Source organism: Nanorana parkeri, unplaced genomic scaffold, assembly GCF_000935625.1.
Source record: "Nanorana parkeri isolate BGI_ZX_2015 unplaced genomic scaffold, ASM93562v1 scaffold1165, whole genome shotgun sequence".
NCBI lineage: Eukaryota > Metazoa > Chordata > Amphibia > Anura > Dicroglossidae > Nanorana > Nanorana parkeri.
Window position 1 is genome coordinate 49,619 of NW_017307433.1, and position 17,216 is coordinate 66,834.

Below are 17,216 nucleotides of genomic sequence, written 5' to 3' on the forward strand. Positions count from 1 at the left end.
ATTTTTTCCTAATTATAATAAAAAATAAAAACCCCAGTGGTGATTAAATACCCCCAAAATAAAGCCCTATCTGTCCCCAAAAAATGGTATAAAATTCATTTCAGTACAGCGTTGCATGACGGAATAAACGTCAGTCAAAGGACTGCAGCGCTGAACACTGAAAAATGGCCTGGCCAGGAAGGGTGTCTAAACACCTGGTCTTGAAGTGGTTAAAAAAAAAAAAAAGGAGTTTTTGATTTTTTTATTTTGGGCATTTTTCACTCTTCTTTTTATCTGATATTTTTCTGCTGCAGTCTGTCTTATCAGTCCATCCAGATCTTCTCGTGAACCCTCCCGCTCATCGCGGAAGGCTCGGAGATCATCATCTTCATCTGTCAGGCACAGATCCCCATCTGGAGATTAAACATATTCCAGGCATGGGTATAGGGTCGAAACCACTAACTCTGCTTCCAGAGGCCCCCAACGCCCTACTAGACCTTCTACCCATCGGCATCACACTCAACCGCCTCCGACTGGATGTTGGGCATGTCCTAACACAGCACTGCCAGGAAAGACAGCATGTGAAGCATGTTTCTTGGAAGCAACTAGAGACCAGCAGACTGACAATTTGCAAGTAATTTCTATTATGAAAAAGGTCTTTGATGATTCTCTAAAAGAGTTTGCCCTCAAGTCTCAACCTACACAAACGAGCTCACTGCCACGGGCTGATCCTGTGCCTGGAATCTCAGGGGTGCGTTCTACTGTGCGGACGGAAAGGGCCTCCAATGTAAGCTCTCCCCTGGGATCGGAGGGTGCCTCTTCGTCTGAAGAAGAAGCGTACCAGTTTGATGGTTTTGATTTTGCTCTTGTTTAGTCCTTTGTGAGGGCAGTAAGACAGGCCTTGCTTTGGGAAGCAAAAAAGAGAAAACGCTTTTTTAAACAAAGCAAGAAAGACATTTCTTCTTTTCCTGTTATGGAAAAAATAAAGGAGATTATCTTCGAAGAATGGGGTCAGGTCGAGAAAAAAATCGTCTTTTAGAAATAGATTTTCAAAATTATACCCTTTCAAAAGGAAGGATGTTAAATACTTGGAGGAGTCTCCCATGGTGGATACGGCCTTAATGAGGTTGGCTAGACACGTTACCTTGCCACTGGATGACGCAGTGTCTTTTAAGGATGTACTGAATAGACGTATAGATTTAGATCTTAAAAAGGTCTATTTATTGGCAGGTTCAGCCTGTAAACCGGCAATGGCGGTGGCCGCGTCTTCCAAAGCCTTGGAGGTCTGGTCAGATAATGCAGAGTCGGCATTATTGGGGTATCTCAGTAAATCTGAGATCTCGGATATTCTCAGGAACATTAAATTATGTTCCACGTTTATGGTGGAACCCTTTATAGACATGATAAAATCATTGTCTAGGATTATGGTGTCGGCCGTTACCGGCAGGAGGGCCCTTTGGCTCAGGCCATGGATGGCAGACCCATAATCTAAACAAGGATGGTGTAGAATACCATTTGAAAGCATCTTACTCTTTGGTAATAAGCTTGATGCGGCTATTGCTAAGGCTACGGGAGGTAAATCTGGATTTATTCCGCAAGACAGGAGGTTGATGAGGCAGAAGAATGCGCTTTTCAGGAAAATGTAAAGGGACAGAATTCGAGAATCAAAGACGTACCGGCCAGGAAGGGAATTTCGTAGGCCATGGAGATCTTCTGGGTTTGCACCTAAACGGAAGAAGAACGTTCAAGCTCCGGGACAGCCGGCGCAGAAATCTTTTTGAAGGTTCGCCCGCCCGGATTTGTCAGGTGGGAGCAAGGCTCGTCGAATTCCAAAAAATCTGGGCGGTCAATATCACAGATCAATGGGTACTGGACAAGATTTCAGAGGGACACTCTTGGAAATTTCGCAAGACACCCAAGAGGCGTTTCCTGCCGACGCTGCTACCCCAAGGCAACTCCAAGAGAGTGGCCCTACTGGAGTTTGTAAAAACCCTACTACAGCAAAGAGACGTTATTCTGGTGCCTCATCAAGAATGTTTTTCGGGCATCTATTCAACTCTTTTCTTGGTTCAGAAAAAGTCAGGAGACTGGAGGCCGGTGATAATCTAACCTATCTCAACAGGTATGTGAAGAAGGAACACTTCAAAATGGAATCCTTGCAGACGATCCTAAAGGTGATTCAACCGGAGGACTGGCTAGTCTCAATCGACTTGAAAGACGCCTATTTCCATGTCCTTGTCCATCCAGCTTTTCAAAAGTTCCTGCGGTTCTCAGTGTCCAAGATGCATTATCAATTTATTTGCCTACCTTTCGGTCTCACCTCGTCCCTGAGGGCCTTCACAAAGGTGCTCCTGTCCCTGATCGCCTTGATACGAAGAAAGGGTATTCATATATTTCACTACCTGAACGATGTCCTCCTGCTTAATCAGAGTCGGGAGGGGTTCCTTTCCCATCTGGCTCTAGTGCTCTCCACCTTCGAGGAATTCGGGTAGGTCATAAAACAGGAGAAAAGCCATCTAGTGCCCACACAAGATCTGGTCTATCTTGGCGCAAGGGTGGATACTGTAAGGCCCTGGCCAAACGGGGTTGAATCTCAGCTGCAGAACAGGGTAACAACTTGGAAGAAGATGGTTTAATTGGTTGCTGTACGGTAATCAGTGTTGGACTCCTGGCGTCACACTCAATCTATCATACGGATAGTAAGGAGTCCTACCATCATATACCGTGAAAGCAAGTAATTGTAGTAAGTGGGACCACTGTGTATTACTTCATACAAGTGGTCTTTGGCTAGGGAAGATTAATAGGGTTAATTGCAGATGGCACATGTGCATGCAAGTCTCAACAACCAACAGGTAATGCAATTATTTGTAGTTAGAGGAATAGCGTACTTGCGGATGGTAAAGTTCACATACGAATGCAGGTTGCAACAAACAGCAGGTAATGCAGTTATTTGTAGTTAGATGAATAGGGCAAAGTTCACATATGAATGCCGATTGCAACATACAACATGTATTGCAGTTATTTGTAGTTAGATGAATAGGGCAAAGTTCACATATGAATGCAGGTTGCAACATACAGCATGTAATGCAGTTATTTGTAGTTAAATGAATAGGGCAAAGTTCACATATGAATGCATGTTGCACCAAACAGCAGGTAATGTACTCCTTAGAGAGGCAGAGGAATAGGGTTACTTGTGGTTTGTTGTAAAAGGACGTCCACCCCAGGGGGATGGCTGAGAAGGCAGGCTGAAGTCTTCCTTCCTCCGGCGATGTCCTCGCTTTCACTCTTTGGGGGTAGTAAGGGGGTTCACGTGACCAGACAGAGTCAGCAGGCGCTCACTCCACACAATAGTGGAAACCCGAGCTGACATTGTGTCGGCGTCTTAAGTCGGAAGGTATGGGAGGAGCCTGTGATGTCATCCGGCCGTGGCGATCGTTACAGCACCCCCCCTAAGGGAACCCCTCCTGGGGTTCCTTAGGGGCGAAGACTTGTCGGGGTACCTGAGGTGGAACCACCTCACCAACATAGGAGCATGTACATTCTCAGCGTCTTCCCAAGAGTCTTCCTGAGGTCCATACCCCATCCAATGGTTGAGATACTTTAGCCTGTTCCAGGTCTTCTGGAATCCAGTAATCTCTCCACCTCAAACTCTTCCTCCCCTAGGACCTGCACCGGGGGAGCCGGAGGAGGGGAGCGGTCAGGGAAGGGATCAGGAGTAAAAGGCTTAAGTAGTGAGACATGGAACGAAGGGTGGATCCGCAGGTCAGCAGGCAGGGTAAGTCTCACGGCGTTAGGGTTCAGGACCCTTTCTATTGGAAAAGGACCCAGGAACTGCCTACTTAGTTTTTTGGAGGGAGTCCCCAGGTGGAGGTTTTTTTGTGGAGAGCCATACCATGTCACCCACACCGTATGTGGGAGCGGGTCTCCTGCAGAGATCGTAGTAGTGCTTTTGTTTGTGGTGAGCCCGGGTGAGGTTATCCCTCAACACTTCAGTCATTTTCCGGAGGTTGGACAGGTAGGCATCCGCTGCAGGAACATTAGAGGGAACTAGGCTGGTGGGTAACTGGTTGGGATGGAACCCATAGTTTGGTAAAAGGGCGAATGGAGAGTAGATTAGCTTGCAGAATTATTGTATGCGAATTCAGCTCGTGAGATCATCTCGGCCCAGTCGTCTTGGAGGTGTGTACAGTAGCACCTGATGTACTGCTCCAAGCACTGGTTCGCCCGTTCCGTCTGACCATTCGTTTGCGTTGTATGCAGTGGACATCCTATGGTTGATGTGGATTGTGGCGCACATAGCCCTCCAAAATTTTGAAATAAATTGCGCCCCACGATCTGAGATGATCTGGGAAGGTATGCCATGTAGTCTAATTATGTTAGAGAGGAATGCGTCAGCAGTTTCTTTGGCTGAAGGGACCTTAGGTAAGGGGGTGAAGTGTGCCATTTTAGTCAATAAATCAACCACCACCATAATGGTGTTATATCCAGAGGAAGGAGGAAGATCCACAATGAAGTCTATTGACACTGTGTACCAGGGTTTACTAGGAATGGCTATGGATGTGAGCAATCCATTGGGAGGTCTTCTGTCCCTTTTACAGGAGGAGCAGAACTGACAGGTCGTGACATATTTCCTTACTGTTTCTCTCATATGGGGCCACCAGAATAGTCTTCGAATGAGATCCAGTGTCTTTGTGACGCCTGAATATCCTGCAAAGGGGACCATCATGTAGAAGTTTGATTATTTGAATAGTTAATTTGGGAGGAATGTAGAATTTGGTGTCCTTATACAGAAATCCTTCCCCATCCCTGTCGAGACCAGGAGGGAGTGTGGAGGAATCAGTGGTTAAGCACTCCTTGAGTTGGTCTTTCAAACTGATGTGGGCGAGAATGATCCTGTTGGAGGAAATTATGAAAGAGGGAGGATCAGGTTGGGGACTGGTGTCCAGGATATGGGAAATAGCGTCCGCCTTCCCATTTGCTTTGATAAACTACGCAACATAGTGGGTCAAATTAAATGGGAAAACTTATTTGATAAACTAAACTTTGACCAAAAGTGGGACTGTTTCAAGAACAAACTAAAAAATGCTATTACCAGGTGTATATACCGCTGGGTGACAAAAGTAAAAGATCAAAAACAAAGCCAATATGACTAAATAAAACTGTAAAACAATACATTAAAGAAAAAAAAGTATCATTTAGCAATTATAAAACGGAGGGGACAGTATTGGCATTCCAAAACTACAAGGAATGTAACAAAAGTTGTAAACTAGTAGTCCGGGCAGCTAAAATTGAATGTGAGAAATATATCGCCGAAGTTAGTAAAAAGAACCCCAAATTTGTTTATCAGTTCATAAACAGTAAAAAGGGGAGAAAGGAACAAATAGGCCCAACAAAGGACATAAATGGGACATTACTGTCAAGGCTAGTCAGGTGACTGGATGTGTAACTGGATCTCAGCTGCGGAACAATTGGGTTATCTGGATATGAAGAGGAAGGTCAGTGAGCGGCTCCCTATTACACCAAGTGCGGTAGGGAGACCGCACTCATCATATACTTCCTTAGCAGACTAAGGGGAATGGCCAACGTGAGTTGTGGTTAACAGCACCCAACTCTGTCTGCCACAGACAACAGGCTGTATCTAATGTGGTACTAATAGGGAGTTATCAGCAATTTGTTTAAGCAGTAGTTTAAGCAGCAATGAGCAACAGTACAGGTAATGGCGATGATTCCATATACAATCCACTCTACTTCTGAGACAACTCTCTCATGCCACTCTAATACTGACACATATAGTACACGGTGATGGAGCTTGCAGGGTTCAAGCAACACAGACAGATATATCATGCACTTCAACTATTGCACTATGAGTTAATTGAAAGTTAATTAGCAGCCAGATAGCAACACATTTGGCAAGCACAAAGAGCAAATAGCAGCTTCGGCGGCACTTGGATCCACAGTCAGATATCATGCACTTCAACTATTGCACTGTGGTTTAATTGCGAGATAAATAGCAGCACAGATAGCAACACGCTTGGTATGCACAAGATCAAATAGCAGTTTCAGCGGCACTTGGATCAGAGACCCACGATACTGGCGGTTTGTTGCTTTGGTAGTGATTAGCTCACAGCGGGCGAAGTCTTAGGATTTGTCTGTGGGTTCAGAGTGAGTGCAGGGTATCTGCAGAGTCACAGCTCTCAACTCCTGCAGGTTCTCTGTTCGTCACTCGACACTCCACAACGAGAGAACGCCGAGTGACGAACCAGCTGACCTTTTACCCGTGGTGCCGCGCCACGTGGGCGGAGCCGGCGTGACGTCACAGAAGAGACGATACGTCGCTGGAGCGCAGGGACACGCCGGGTAAGTCTGTGACAATTACTCACAAACGATAGGGAAAGGGCCGAGGCGCTAAATACTTTCTTCTCGTCTGTATTCACCGAGGAAACAGACGGGATTAATGTACACGATAAAACACAAAATTTTACAAGAAATACACCTCAGTGGCTGACTGAAACTGGGATACAACAAAGGCTTAAACTACTAAATACAAATAAAGCATTAGGACCTGATAATCTACATCCCAAGGTACTCAAAGAACTGAACAAGGAGATAACGAGACCATTGTTCCTAATTTTTAAGGAATCCGTAATGGCTGGTAGAGTGCCAAGCGACTGGCGAAGGGCTAATTTGGTACCTATATTCAAAAAAGGGTCAAAATGCCAACCGGGGAACTATAGACCTGTTAGTCTAACATGCATAGTATGTAAACTGTTAGAAGGAATTATTAAGGATTACTTGGTGGAATTCATCCGGGATCATGGCATAATAACTGATAATCAGCATGTATTTAGAAATGATCGTTCTTGCCAGACCAACCTGCTAACCTTTTACAAAGAGGTAAGTAGAGATCTGGATGGGGGGAGGCCGATGGACGTAGTATATCTGGACTTTTTCAAAGCATTTGATACGGTGCCACATAAACGCTTGTTATACAAGCTAAGGGCTATGGGCATAGATGAAATAGTGTGCACGTGGATAGAAAACTGGCTACAAGAACATGCACAAAGAGTATCAGTAAATGGCACCTTTTCAGACTGGGCGGAGGTCATGAGTGGCGTGCCCCAGGGTTTTGTGCTGGGTCCCATGCTTTTTAACCTCTTTATTAATGATATCGGGGAGGGAGTGAATAGCCATTTCTCAGTGTTTGCTGATGATACTAAAATTGGGAGGGTAGTAGACACAGATTTAGACATTATAACATTACAGGAGGACCTGGATAAAATCGGGAAGTGGGCAACTGTATGGCAGATGAAGGTTCAATGTTGATAAATGTATAGTAATGCACCTTGGAGTTAAAAATAGGCAAATGGACTATACACTTATGGGTGTGCCACTAGGGAAGTCAGAAACGGAGAAGGATTTGGGGGTCATTATAGACCGCAGATTGAATAACAGCTCGCAGTGTCAGGCTGCTGTAAACAAAGCAAGCAGAGTCCTGTCATGCATTAAGTAGGGAATGTATGGCAGGGACAAATCTATAATTTTGCCACTTTACAGATCACTGGTGACCAAAACTGGACAGTATGCTGTCCAGTTTTGGTCACCGATACTCAGAAAGGATGTCCTTGAGTTGGAAAAAGTCCAGCGGAGGGCAACCAAACTCATTAAGGGGTTCGAGGACCTGAGCTATGAAACAAGGTTGCTAAAATTAAATATGTTCTCTTTGGAGGTTAGAAGATTAAGGGAGGACATGATTTTCATGTATAAACTATTCAAGGGCGACAGCAACATTTTTAACAAACTGTTTACGGTTAGCTCCGTAACAAAGACCAGAGGGCACAACCAAAAATTGATGGAAAAAAAATTTCAACACACAGGGCGAAAGGGGTTCTTCACAGTCAGAGCGGTTAGGGTCTGGAACTCGCTGCCGCAGGAAGTAATTTCAGCTAAGAGTGTGGAATCATTCAAGAAACTCCTGGACGAGTTCCTCGGAGACTATAATATACAGGGGTACAGGTACTCCTAAGAGCAAAATCATACATGGACAAATACACACTCACACACCAACTCAAACATAAATGCACACACACAATAGGTTGGACTTGATGGACTTATGTCTTTATTCAACCTCAAATACTATGTAACTATGTTACTAACGGGCTAGTGAGGCGGATGAGTGGTTTGACGACTGCCGAGAAATTCTTAAAGGAGAACTATGGGGTCAGGGCTTTTCCCCATAGTTCTCCTTAGGGTAACGGGAGGACACAAACTAGCGTCCTCCCGTTACCCTAAGCTCAGTATACCGCGAGCTACAGCTCGCGGTATACTGAGACGCCGGAGTGGATCCCGACATCGATGTGGAGATCCGCCCAGCTGCATGAGTGACAGCTGGCTCTGCCTATCTGGCAGAGCCAGCTGTACCCGTCCGTTCCGCCAGTCAGCGCTGGCGGAGCGGGGAGGGGGGAATCCAGCCCCTCCCCTGTCACGGCAGAGAGCCGTGACATGATCGAGAGGTGAGCGAACGCCGGTATATGTTGGCTCACCTCCCGATCTACTGAGCCAACCTGTGACAGTCTCATTGTCACGGGTCGGCTAGAACTATGAGGTGAGTGAGAAGCACTCACCTCATAGTTCTCCTTTAACAAATTTCCTATAGAAATTTGGAGGAGCCTAGGAATCTCTGCAATGCCTTCCTGGAGTTGGGAACTGGTCAGTTTAAGATGCAATCCACTTTGCCTTGATCCATCTGAACTCCCTCGGGAGAAATCACGTATCCTAGGAAGGAAATGGTTTGTTGTTCGAAAACACATTTTTCTAATTTCACATATAAGGCCCTGTTCACACCAAATTCATAGCAGATCCGGTCAGGTTTCTGCACACGCATGCTAGTCTTTTGTACGTGTTTTTGACGCATTTTTTGCTGCGTTTTTGATGCATTCCGAGCTCTTTTTGGTAAAAAAAAATAACGTTTAAAATGGGCTTTCAGTGCGTTCCAGGCATTTGCATGCGTTTTTGATGCGGTCCAGAGCAGGTAAAATAGGGCCTGCTGCAGTTTTTTAACCTGCTCTGGATCTGCTCTGCAACTGCACGCTGCGATGTGAACTGGAGCAAAAAATACCATTGGAATACATTGGACGCAGTTTTGATCCGGTCTGCAACTGATCTGCTCTGCACCTGCTCCGCGCTTGGTGTGAACAAGGCCTAAGGAGTGGGCCCTGAGCCTTGCAAGAACCCATCTGACATGTTTCCCGTGTTCCTGGAGGTTGTCAGAGTATATAAGTATGTCGTCAAGATAAACCACTACACATATGTCCAACAGGTTTCTGAATACGTAATTTATGAAGGCTTGAAAAGTTGCGGGGACGTTGCACAGCCCAAACGGCATGACTGTAGCGTGTTCTGAAAGCCGTCTTCCATTCATCTCCAGGTTTGATACGGATTAGGTTATACGCGCCTCTCAAAACAAGTTTGGTAAATATCTGCACAGTTTGTAGCCTCTCAATAAGCTCAGGAATGAGAGGTAGGGGATATTTATTTTTAACCGTGATCTTGTTTATTCCGCGATAGTCTATAATGGGTCTAAGACTAGAGTCCTTGTTCCTCACAAAGAACATCCCTGCACCAGCCGGAAACGTAGAGGGTCTGATAAACCCCTTTCGTAAATTCTCCTCCAGGTAGGTCTTCAGATGCTCTAGCTCAGGCTTGGACAGGGGGTAGATCCTCCCTGTGGGTATGGTTCCCCCGGGTATCAACTCGATCGGGCAATCGTACAGTCGATGCGGGGGCAGCGTCTCTGCTTTGCGTTTGCTAAAGACGTCAGAAAAACCGTGGTATCTTTCAGGGACTTGATCTAGAGTGATTTACATTAGTGGAGAAATGGGATAACAGGTCTCCCTACAGAATGAGGAATCTAGTCTTATGCTTTCCTGAGCCCATATAATGGTAGGCTGGTGTCAGCCAGGGTAGCCCTAGGACCACTGGGAAGGGAGGGGAAGAAATGATGTCAAACCTGAGGTACTCAGTATGACTATCTGCACAGCTGACCAGAAATGGTTGGGTTTGGCAGGATAGAGGAGGTAGTACCATCTATGAAACTCACGGAGACAGGAGTTAATTTTTTAGTATGGGGTATTTTATTCTGGTTTACTACATGGATGTCTATGACATTTCCACAAGCTCCAGTATCCAGCATCACTCTAGTAGTTATCCGGACTTGGTCCCACTGTAGGGTGAGAGAAACGTATAAATAATGAATTGAACGTGGGGTTGCAGAATTCATTTTGCACACATGAAGGGTCTTACCTCCGCTCCTTTTGGTGATTATAGGGCAGGTATCAACCTCATGCTTGGGGGATGCACAGTAGAGGCAGAGATTTTGGGCTCGTCTCCGGGTCTTTTCGGTTTGGGTAAGTGGACCCCGCATGGTTCCAATCTCCATTTTCTCCACCGGTGAGGGGCTGGCTCTTATGGAAGAAGGGTAACTACCCGAAACCCGCTCAGCACGCCTTTCCCTTAGGCGTCTGTCTATGGTGATAGACCACTGAATGAGGGCTTCAAGGGTGTAGGGCAGATCATCCCTGGCAGACTCATCCTTTAAGGTTTCAGAGAGACCGAGTCGGAACTGATTCCGGAGGCCGATGTCATTCCACTTTGTCTCTCTGGCCCATCGCTGGAATTCAGCTATAAAGTTCTCGACAGGCTTCTTCCCCTGCTTCAGGGCCCTTATGGTGTTTTCCGCTGTGATCTGCTTGCTCGAGTCCTCGTAAAGCCGGGACATGGACTCCAGAAAGAGTGGATAGGAGTCCAAGAGAGGATCATCTTTCTCGAGATAGGTGTCAGCCCAAGCTCTAGGCTCTCCCCTGAGATAAGAGATTAGAGTGAGAACTTTCACTCTGTCCATAGGGTACGTTCTGGGACGTAAGTCGAACATTAATTTACAGGAGTTGATACATTTTGCATTTTCCAAAAAAAGGTTCCGGAGGACTGACCTTAGGTTCCGGTCCGTCTTTTGGCGCAGCAGCATATTGTGCCACAGTCTCTTTTAGAGCTTGATTTTCTAGCTGCAGCTCTTGCATAGAATGCTATAGGGTTTCCACCCTCTGAGTGAGGGTAACAATATGTGCAGCTTGTTCCGCTGCATTCATCTTAGGGTTCCACTATTCTGTAAGGCCTTGGCCAAACGGGGTTGAATCTCAGCTGCGGAACAGGGTAACAACTTGGAAGAAAATGGTTTAACCTCCCTGGCGGTAATCCCGAGTCTGGCTCGGGGTGAATTTTCAATGCTAGGAGCGGTAACCCCGAGCCAGACTCGGGGCTGCAGAGAAAAGTGACACTCACCTTGTCCCTGCGATCCCGCGGCGTCCTCTGCTGTACGCGGCTCGAAAATGAAACTAAAAGCCGGCATCTGACTTTTAGTTTCGTTTTCGAGCGTCACAGCAGGCGGGAAATTCAAAAGTGAAAAATTGCAATATACAAAGAATACACACAATACAATGTAATCTGCTATAATACACTTATATATCAAACTATTTAACTTTATAATCATACCGCCAGGGAGGTTAATTGGTTGCTGTACGGTAATCAGTGTTGGACTCCTGGCGTCACACTCAATCTATCATACGGATAGTAAGGAGTCCTACCATCATATACCGTGAAAGCAAGTAATTGTAGTAAGTGGGACCACTGTGTATTACTTCATACAAGTGGTCTTTGGCTAGGGAAGATTAATAGGGTTAATTGCAGATGGCACATGTGCATGCAAGTCTCAACAACCAACAGGTAATGCAATTATTTGTAGTTAGAGGAATAGCGTACTTGCGGATGGTAAAGTTCACATACGAATGCAGGTTGCAACAAACAGCAGGTAATGCAGTTATTTGTAGTTAGATGAATAGGGCAAAGCTCACATATGAATGCAGGTTGCAACATACAGCATGTAATGCAGCTATTTGTAGTTAGATGAATAGGGCAAAGTTCACATATGAATGCATGTTGCACCAAACAGCAGGTAATGTACTCCTTAGAGAGGCAGAGGAATAGGGTTACTTGTGGTTTGTTGTAAAAGGACGTCCACCCCAGGGGGATGGCTGAGAAGGCAGGCTGAAGTCTTCCATCCTCCGGCGATGTCCTCAGTCTCTCTCTTTGGGGGTAGTAAGGGGGTTCACGTGACCAGGCAGAGCCAGCAGGCGCTCACTCCACACAGTAGTGGAACGCCGAGCTGACATTGTGCCGGCTTAAGCCGGAAGGTATGGTAGGAGCCCTTGACATCATCTGGCCGATGCGTTCCAGCCTGGAACGCATCGGCGTGAGTAGGACTTCCCCATAGCGGCTGCGCTCCACCGTGGAACGCAAAGGACGTGCCGTGATCGTTACAGATACGAGGCTTGGCATCGTCACACTTCCACCGGAAAAGATTCTGTCTATCCAGAGCAGGATTCGACTTGCAATTGCTGCGGATCTCCTCTCAGCGGCCCAGGTCACCAACTGGCTCAGGGTTGTTGGTCATTTTGCGCAAAGGGCATGGTTTCCAACGTGCTGGAGCTGAGAGCAGCTTTTCAGGCTCTGATGGCGTCCAGGGAACTAATTTGCGGCAAGTCAGTCCTCAGGATGGACAACTCGACCGCAGTCGCCTATGTGAAGAGACAAGGGGGTACCAGAAGTCGGTCCCTCCTAAAGGAAGTGGCACCTATACTGAATTGGGCACAGGTCAATCTTCTGCATTTGTCAGCCCTTTACATATTCGGTGTTCTGAACTGCCAGGCGGACTTCCTGTCGAGAGTGGCGATAGACAACAACGAATGGCCGCTTCTCCCGAGTGTTTTTCGGAAGATCACGAGATGGGCTTTTCTGCCGGAGGTGGATCTCTTTGCCTCACCAGCCAACAGAAAACTATAGCTGTTCTACTCCAGATACCCTTGCCAGGAGGCGATAGTGACAGATGCACTGACGGCGACATGGACATTCCGGACAGCTTATGCTTTCCCTCCTGTCCCCTTGATTCTACCTTTTTGAGGAGGCTGTCCCAGCAGAATGTTTGAATTCTGGCAGTCATTCCGGATTTGCCCAGGAGGCCGTGGTATCCCTTGCTTCGAAACTAGCGCAGGGACCTCCTCTCCCCCTGCCTGTAGTGGAAGACCTTCTCTCTCAGGGTCTGGTCCTTCATCCCGCTCCCGACAGGCTGTGTCTGATGGCATGGAGAGTGAAAGGATCCGACTACTACGCCTAGGATGCTCTGAGAATGTAATAAACACTCTGGTGCAATCTAGGAAATCATCTACGAACCAAATGTATAACAGAGTATGGTCCAAATTTCAAGAGTTTGCTTCTTCAGCAGGTTTGCCCGCCGATAGACCTCAAATTATGCATGTCTTAGAATTTTTCCAAAGGGGCTTAGATATGAACTTAAGCTTGAGTTCCTTAAAGGGACAGGTGTCGGCTATTTTGGGCCTTTACGGAAGTTCAGTGGCCATCGGACCCTCTTCTTTCCCAGTTCCTCAAAGCTGGTATGTGACTGAAACCTCCTAGAAAGCTTCTCTTTCCCAAATGGGACCTACCTTTTGGTTTTAGATTATCTTGCCTCGGACGCCTTTGCGGTGGATACCTCTCTCTGGCTTCTCACCCTGAAGACTGCTTTCTTGGTCGCAGTGACCTCTGCTAAAAGGGGCTCTGAACTTGCTGCTCTGGGCTGTAAAGAACCCTTTACCACATTCATGGCTGATCGTGTGGTCTTGGTGCCCATGATTGGGTTTGTTCCGAAGGTGGTGTCCAAGTTTCATTGTCAACAGAAGATTGTACTCCCAACACTCTGCTCAGGTGATTGTGACCGGCTGAATCGGCTGGATGTGGTACACTAAGGGCATACATTGATGCTACGTCCGCTGTCAGATCCACAGATCATCTCTTCATTGTGCCAGCAGGGTTCAAGAAGGGTTCAAAAGCTTCCAGTCGCCTTATTGCTTCATGGATGGTGAAGACTATTGATCTGGCTTATAAAGCTAAGGGGTTGAATACGCCATGTGCAGTTACGGCTCATTCTACGATTAGTATTTCTACGTCTGGGCCGCAGCCAGTCGAGTCTGCAAGGCGGCCACTTGGTCTTCTGTTCAAATCTGTTGATTTTGGGCGGAGTGTTATTGCGTCCGCTGCTGTATGTGATTAAACACCCCCCCTAGTTGTGCGAGTTATTTCCCATTGTGTGCTGACATGGAGCTGACAGGTAAACCGGAAAATTGAACTTCATACTTACAGCACTTTTCCTTCCCTGTACAACTCCATGGCAGCACATGGATTCTCACCCATTTTAAAATCGTCTAGTTACGGAACAGTGGGGATTCTGGGAAGCCCACATTTATGAGTTACTATCCTGTTAAAGAGCAGGAGGGTGTGATTAACCCATTGTGTGCTGCCATGGAGCTGTACAGGAAAGGAAAATTGCGGTAAGTATGAAGTTCAATTTTCCGGTTTTGCTACTAACCATCTGTTCTTGGATCTTTGTGGGGAAAAAACTGGATGGCAGTGTGCATCTAAGCCACCTCAATGCATCTCGCTTATATTTGCTGCTCCGCCACATCACTATAGTAAAAATAAAAGTCTGGGCCTATCCGTGAATAAAACTGCCCTACCGTTTGACGATTTTACACTGCTGCATTCACTGTGGTCTCCTAATTCTTTTAGTAAAACCCCTGCCTGTTCTCTTCAACTATTGTATATTTGAGCCTTGTTTTCATTGTTAACATTGTTCTGCTCCTGGCTAATTTTACAGTGCTGTATTATTTGCAGCAATTAGAGACAGGCTTGAATGTTTTGGGTTTTTTTGGCCATGGTACATGGCAGTGCTCAGCTCCCCATTAATTTTTTGAAAATAGTAAAATTGTTTGCCCATTAGCCTATTAGGTGTTTTTAAGTTTAAACAGGATTCACCAGGGTAATAGAAACGGACCAAGATAGTGTAACATTGCAGGAGGACCTGGATAAAATAGGGGGGTGGGCAACTATGTGGCAGATGAGGTTCAATGTCAATAAATGCAAACGTATGCACTTTGGGATAAAAAATAAGCAAATGGGTTATGCAATTATGGGTATGCCGCTAGGGAAGTCTGAAATGGAGAAAGATTTGGGGGTCATTGTAGACATAAACTGAAAAATAGATTACAGTGCCAGGTTTCTGTAAGCAAAGCAAGCAGAATCCTGTCCTGCATCAAGAAGGGAATGTTTTGCAGGGATAAGTCTATAATTTTGCCACTTTACACATCACTGGTTCGGCCTCACCTGGAGTATGCGGTGCAGTTTTGGGCACCGGTGCACAGAAGGGATGTCCTTGAGCTGGAGGGAGTCCAGCGGAGGGCAACCAAACTCATCATAGGGATGGAGGACAAGAGCTATGAGACAAGGCTACTAAATTTAAATATGTTCACGCTGGAAGTAAGGAGATTAAGGGGGGGCATGATTTTCATGTACAAAATGTTCTATACTCATAGCGACATTAGCAACAAACTATCTAAGATTAATTCCGTAACGAAGACTAGAGGCCACCACCTAAAACTGGTAGAAAAAAAATTCAAACACAAGGGGCGAAGGGGATTCTTCTCAGTTCGAGCGGTTAGCGTCTGGAACTCGTTGCCACAAGCAGTGATTTCAGCTAATAGTGTGTAATCATTCAAGAAGCTTTTGGATGATTTCCAGAGACGGTAATATACAGGGGTACAGGTACTCCTAAGAACGAGATGAATCAAGGACCTATACACACACACACACACACACACACACACACACACACAATAGGTTGCACTTGATGGACATATGTCTTTATTCAACCTCAAAAAAACCAAATGTAACTATGTAACCAAACCCTTGTGAAATAAAACCTGGGCAGATTCGCTCTTCCCTTTTTTCTATAACATAGCAAATCTTTGCTTTTTGAATTCTGGTCTACTTTAAAAATCTTTGGCTGCTTGTTAGAAATACTTCAATACTTTTGCTACAATACTACTCTTATAGTCTGGAAACAGGTGCACTTTAGCTACAGTACAGGTGAAACTCGAATAATTAGAATATCGTGCAAAAGTAATTGCAGTAAGTGCTGCAAAAGGGGCCCAAACCAAGTACTGAGTACATATGCATGCTTGTACTTTTCAGAGGTCCGATATTGTTCTATGTACAATCCTTGTTTTATTGATTGCATGTAATAATCTACTTTTTTGAGGTTGTGGATTTGGGGTTCTTGGGGTTTTCATGAGCTGTAAGCCATAATCATCACAATTATGACAAATCACGGCTTGAATTATCTTGCTTTGCATGTAATGAGTCTATCTCATATATTAGTTTCACCTTTTAAGTTGCATTAGTGAAATAAATGAACTTTGCACAATATTCTAATTATTCGAGTTTCACCTGTACATTCAATGGAATACAATGCTAGTCTGACTTTGGCCAGTAGATAAGATTATGGTTTTATGAACACTCATAGTCAATAGTCTTCTTTACTCTTAACAACATATGAGTTTAAAATATTCTCAAATCTATTCTTAGGTTTTCCTTAGGTGGTAGTTTAGTTCTTGACGCTGTATACTAGTGATTGCAAACATTTTCTTAGCTCATTTTGCCTTTTTTTCTGCAGTCTTTTGACAGCTTGGTTGCTTCTGAAGATGGATGCTCGAAATGCCATTCCACCTCTGAGCTGTCGGACACAGAGTTCAGTGACGTGTGCAGGGAGGGCTGGCTGCTCTATAAGCAGGTCCTTGCCAATAAGGGAAAGGTATGACAAGATGGCTGTGTGGAGAAATAATTTAGCAACTAATAAGATGTGTGGACCACTGAGATGTTTGATATAGCGATAATTGTCAATAGTTTTAGAAAACACCTATTTTATGCCAATGGTAATTGGAGGAAACAGGACTATGTTCTTCAGTGTGTGGGTGTACTGCCACCTAAAGCTATACCCCTTCATTTGCATTATTTTAAGATTCAGTATGAGTAACATTACAAAATACAGAAACATACAATTAGACAATTCCATTATCCTCAGGTGCATTCAAATGAAGTGGTTAAGGGCTAGTTCTGTGAACGCACATAACGGTTTAGTTATGGTTTTCTCTTTTTTGTATTTGTATTTTGGGCATTTTTTTTAAACAACACGCAAGAAATGTGAAAATATGTGTATCTCAAATAAATAGGGCGTAAAATCTTACATCGGGAAAAGTACGGCAAAACAGAGAACAAAAACAAACAATGGGGGGGGGGGG

At 45.3% G+C, this 17,216-nt stretch overlaps 1 protein-coding gene across 1 annotated transcript in view; it reads left to right on the top strand.

The window, feature by feature from the left end:
- Positions 1-13,005: 13,005 nt before the first annotated feature.
- LOC108796752 (rho GTPase-activating protein 23-like) overlaps positions 13,006-17,216 on the top strand; it is a 257,499-nt gene continuing 253,288 nt past the window's right edge. Inside the window, exons 1-3 of the mRNA XM_018568267.1 lie at positions 13,006-13,309; positions 13,543-13,820; positions 16,592-16,729. Of these exons, the coding sequence (XP_018423769.1) occupies positions 13,006-13,309; positions 13,543-13,820; positions 16,592-16,729 (720 nt within the window). The remainder of the gene's footprint in view (positions 13,310-13,542; positions 13,821-16,591; positions 16,730-17,216) is intronic.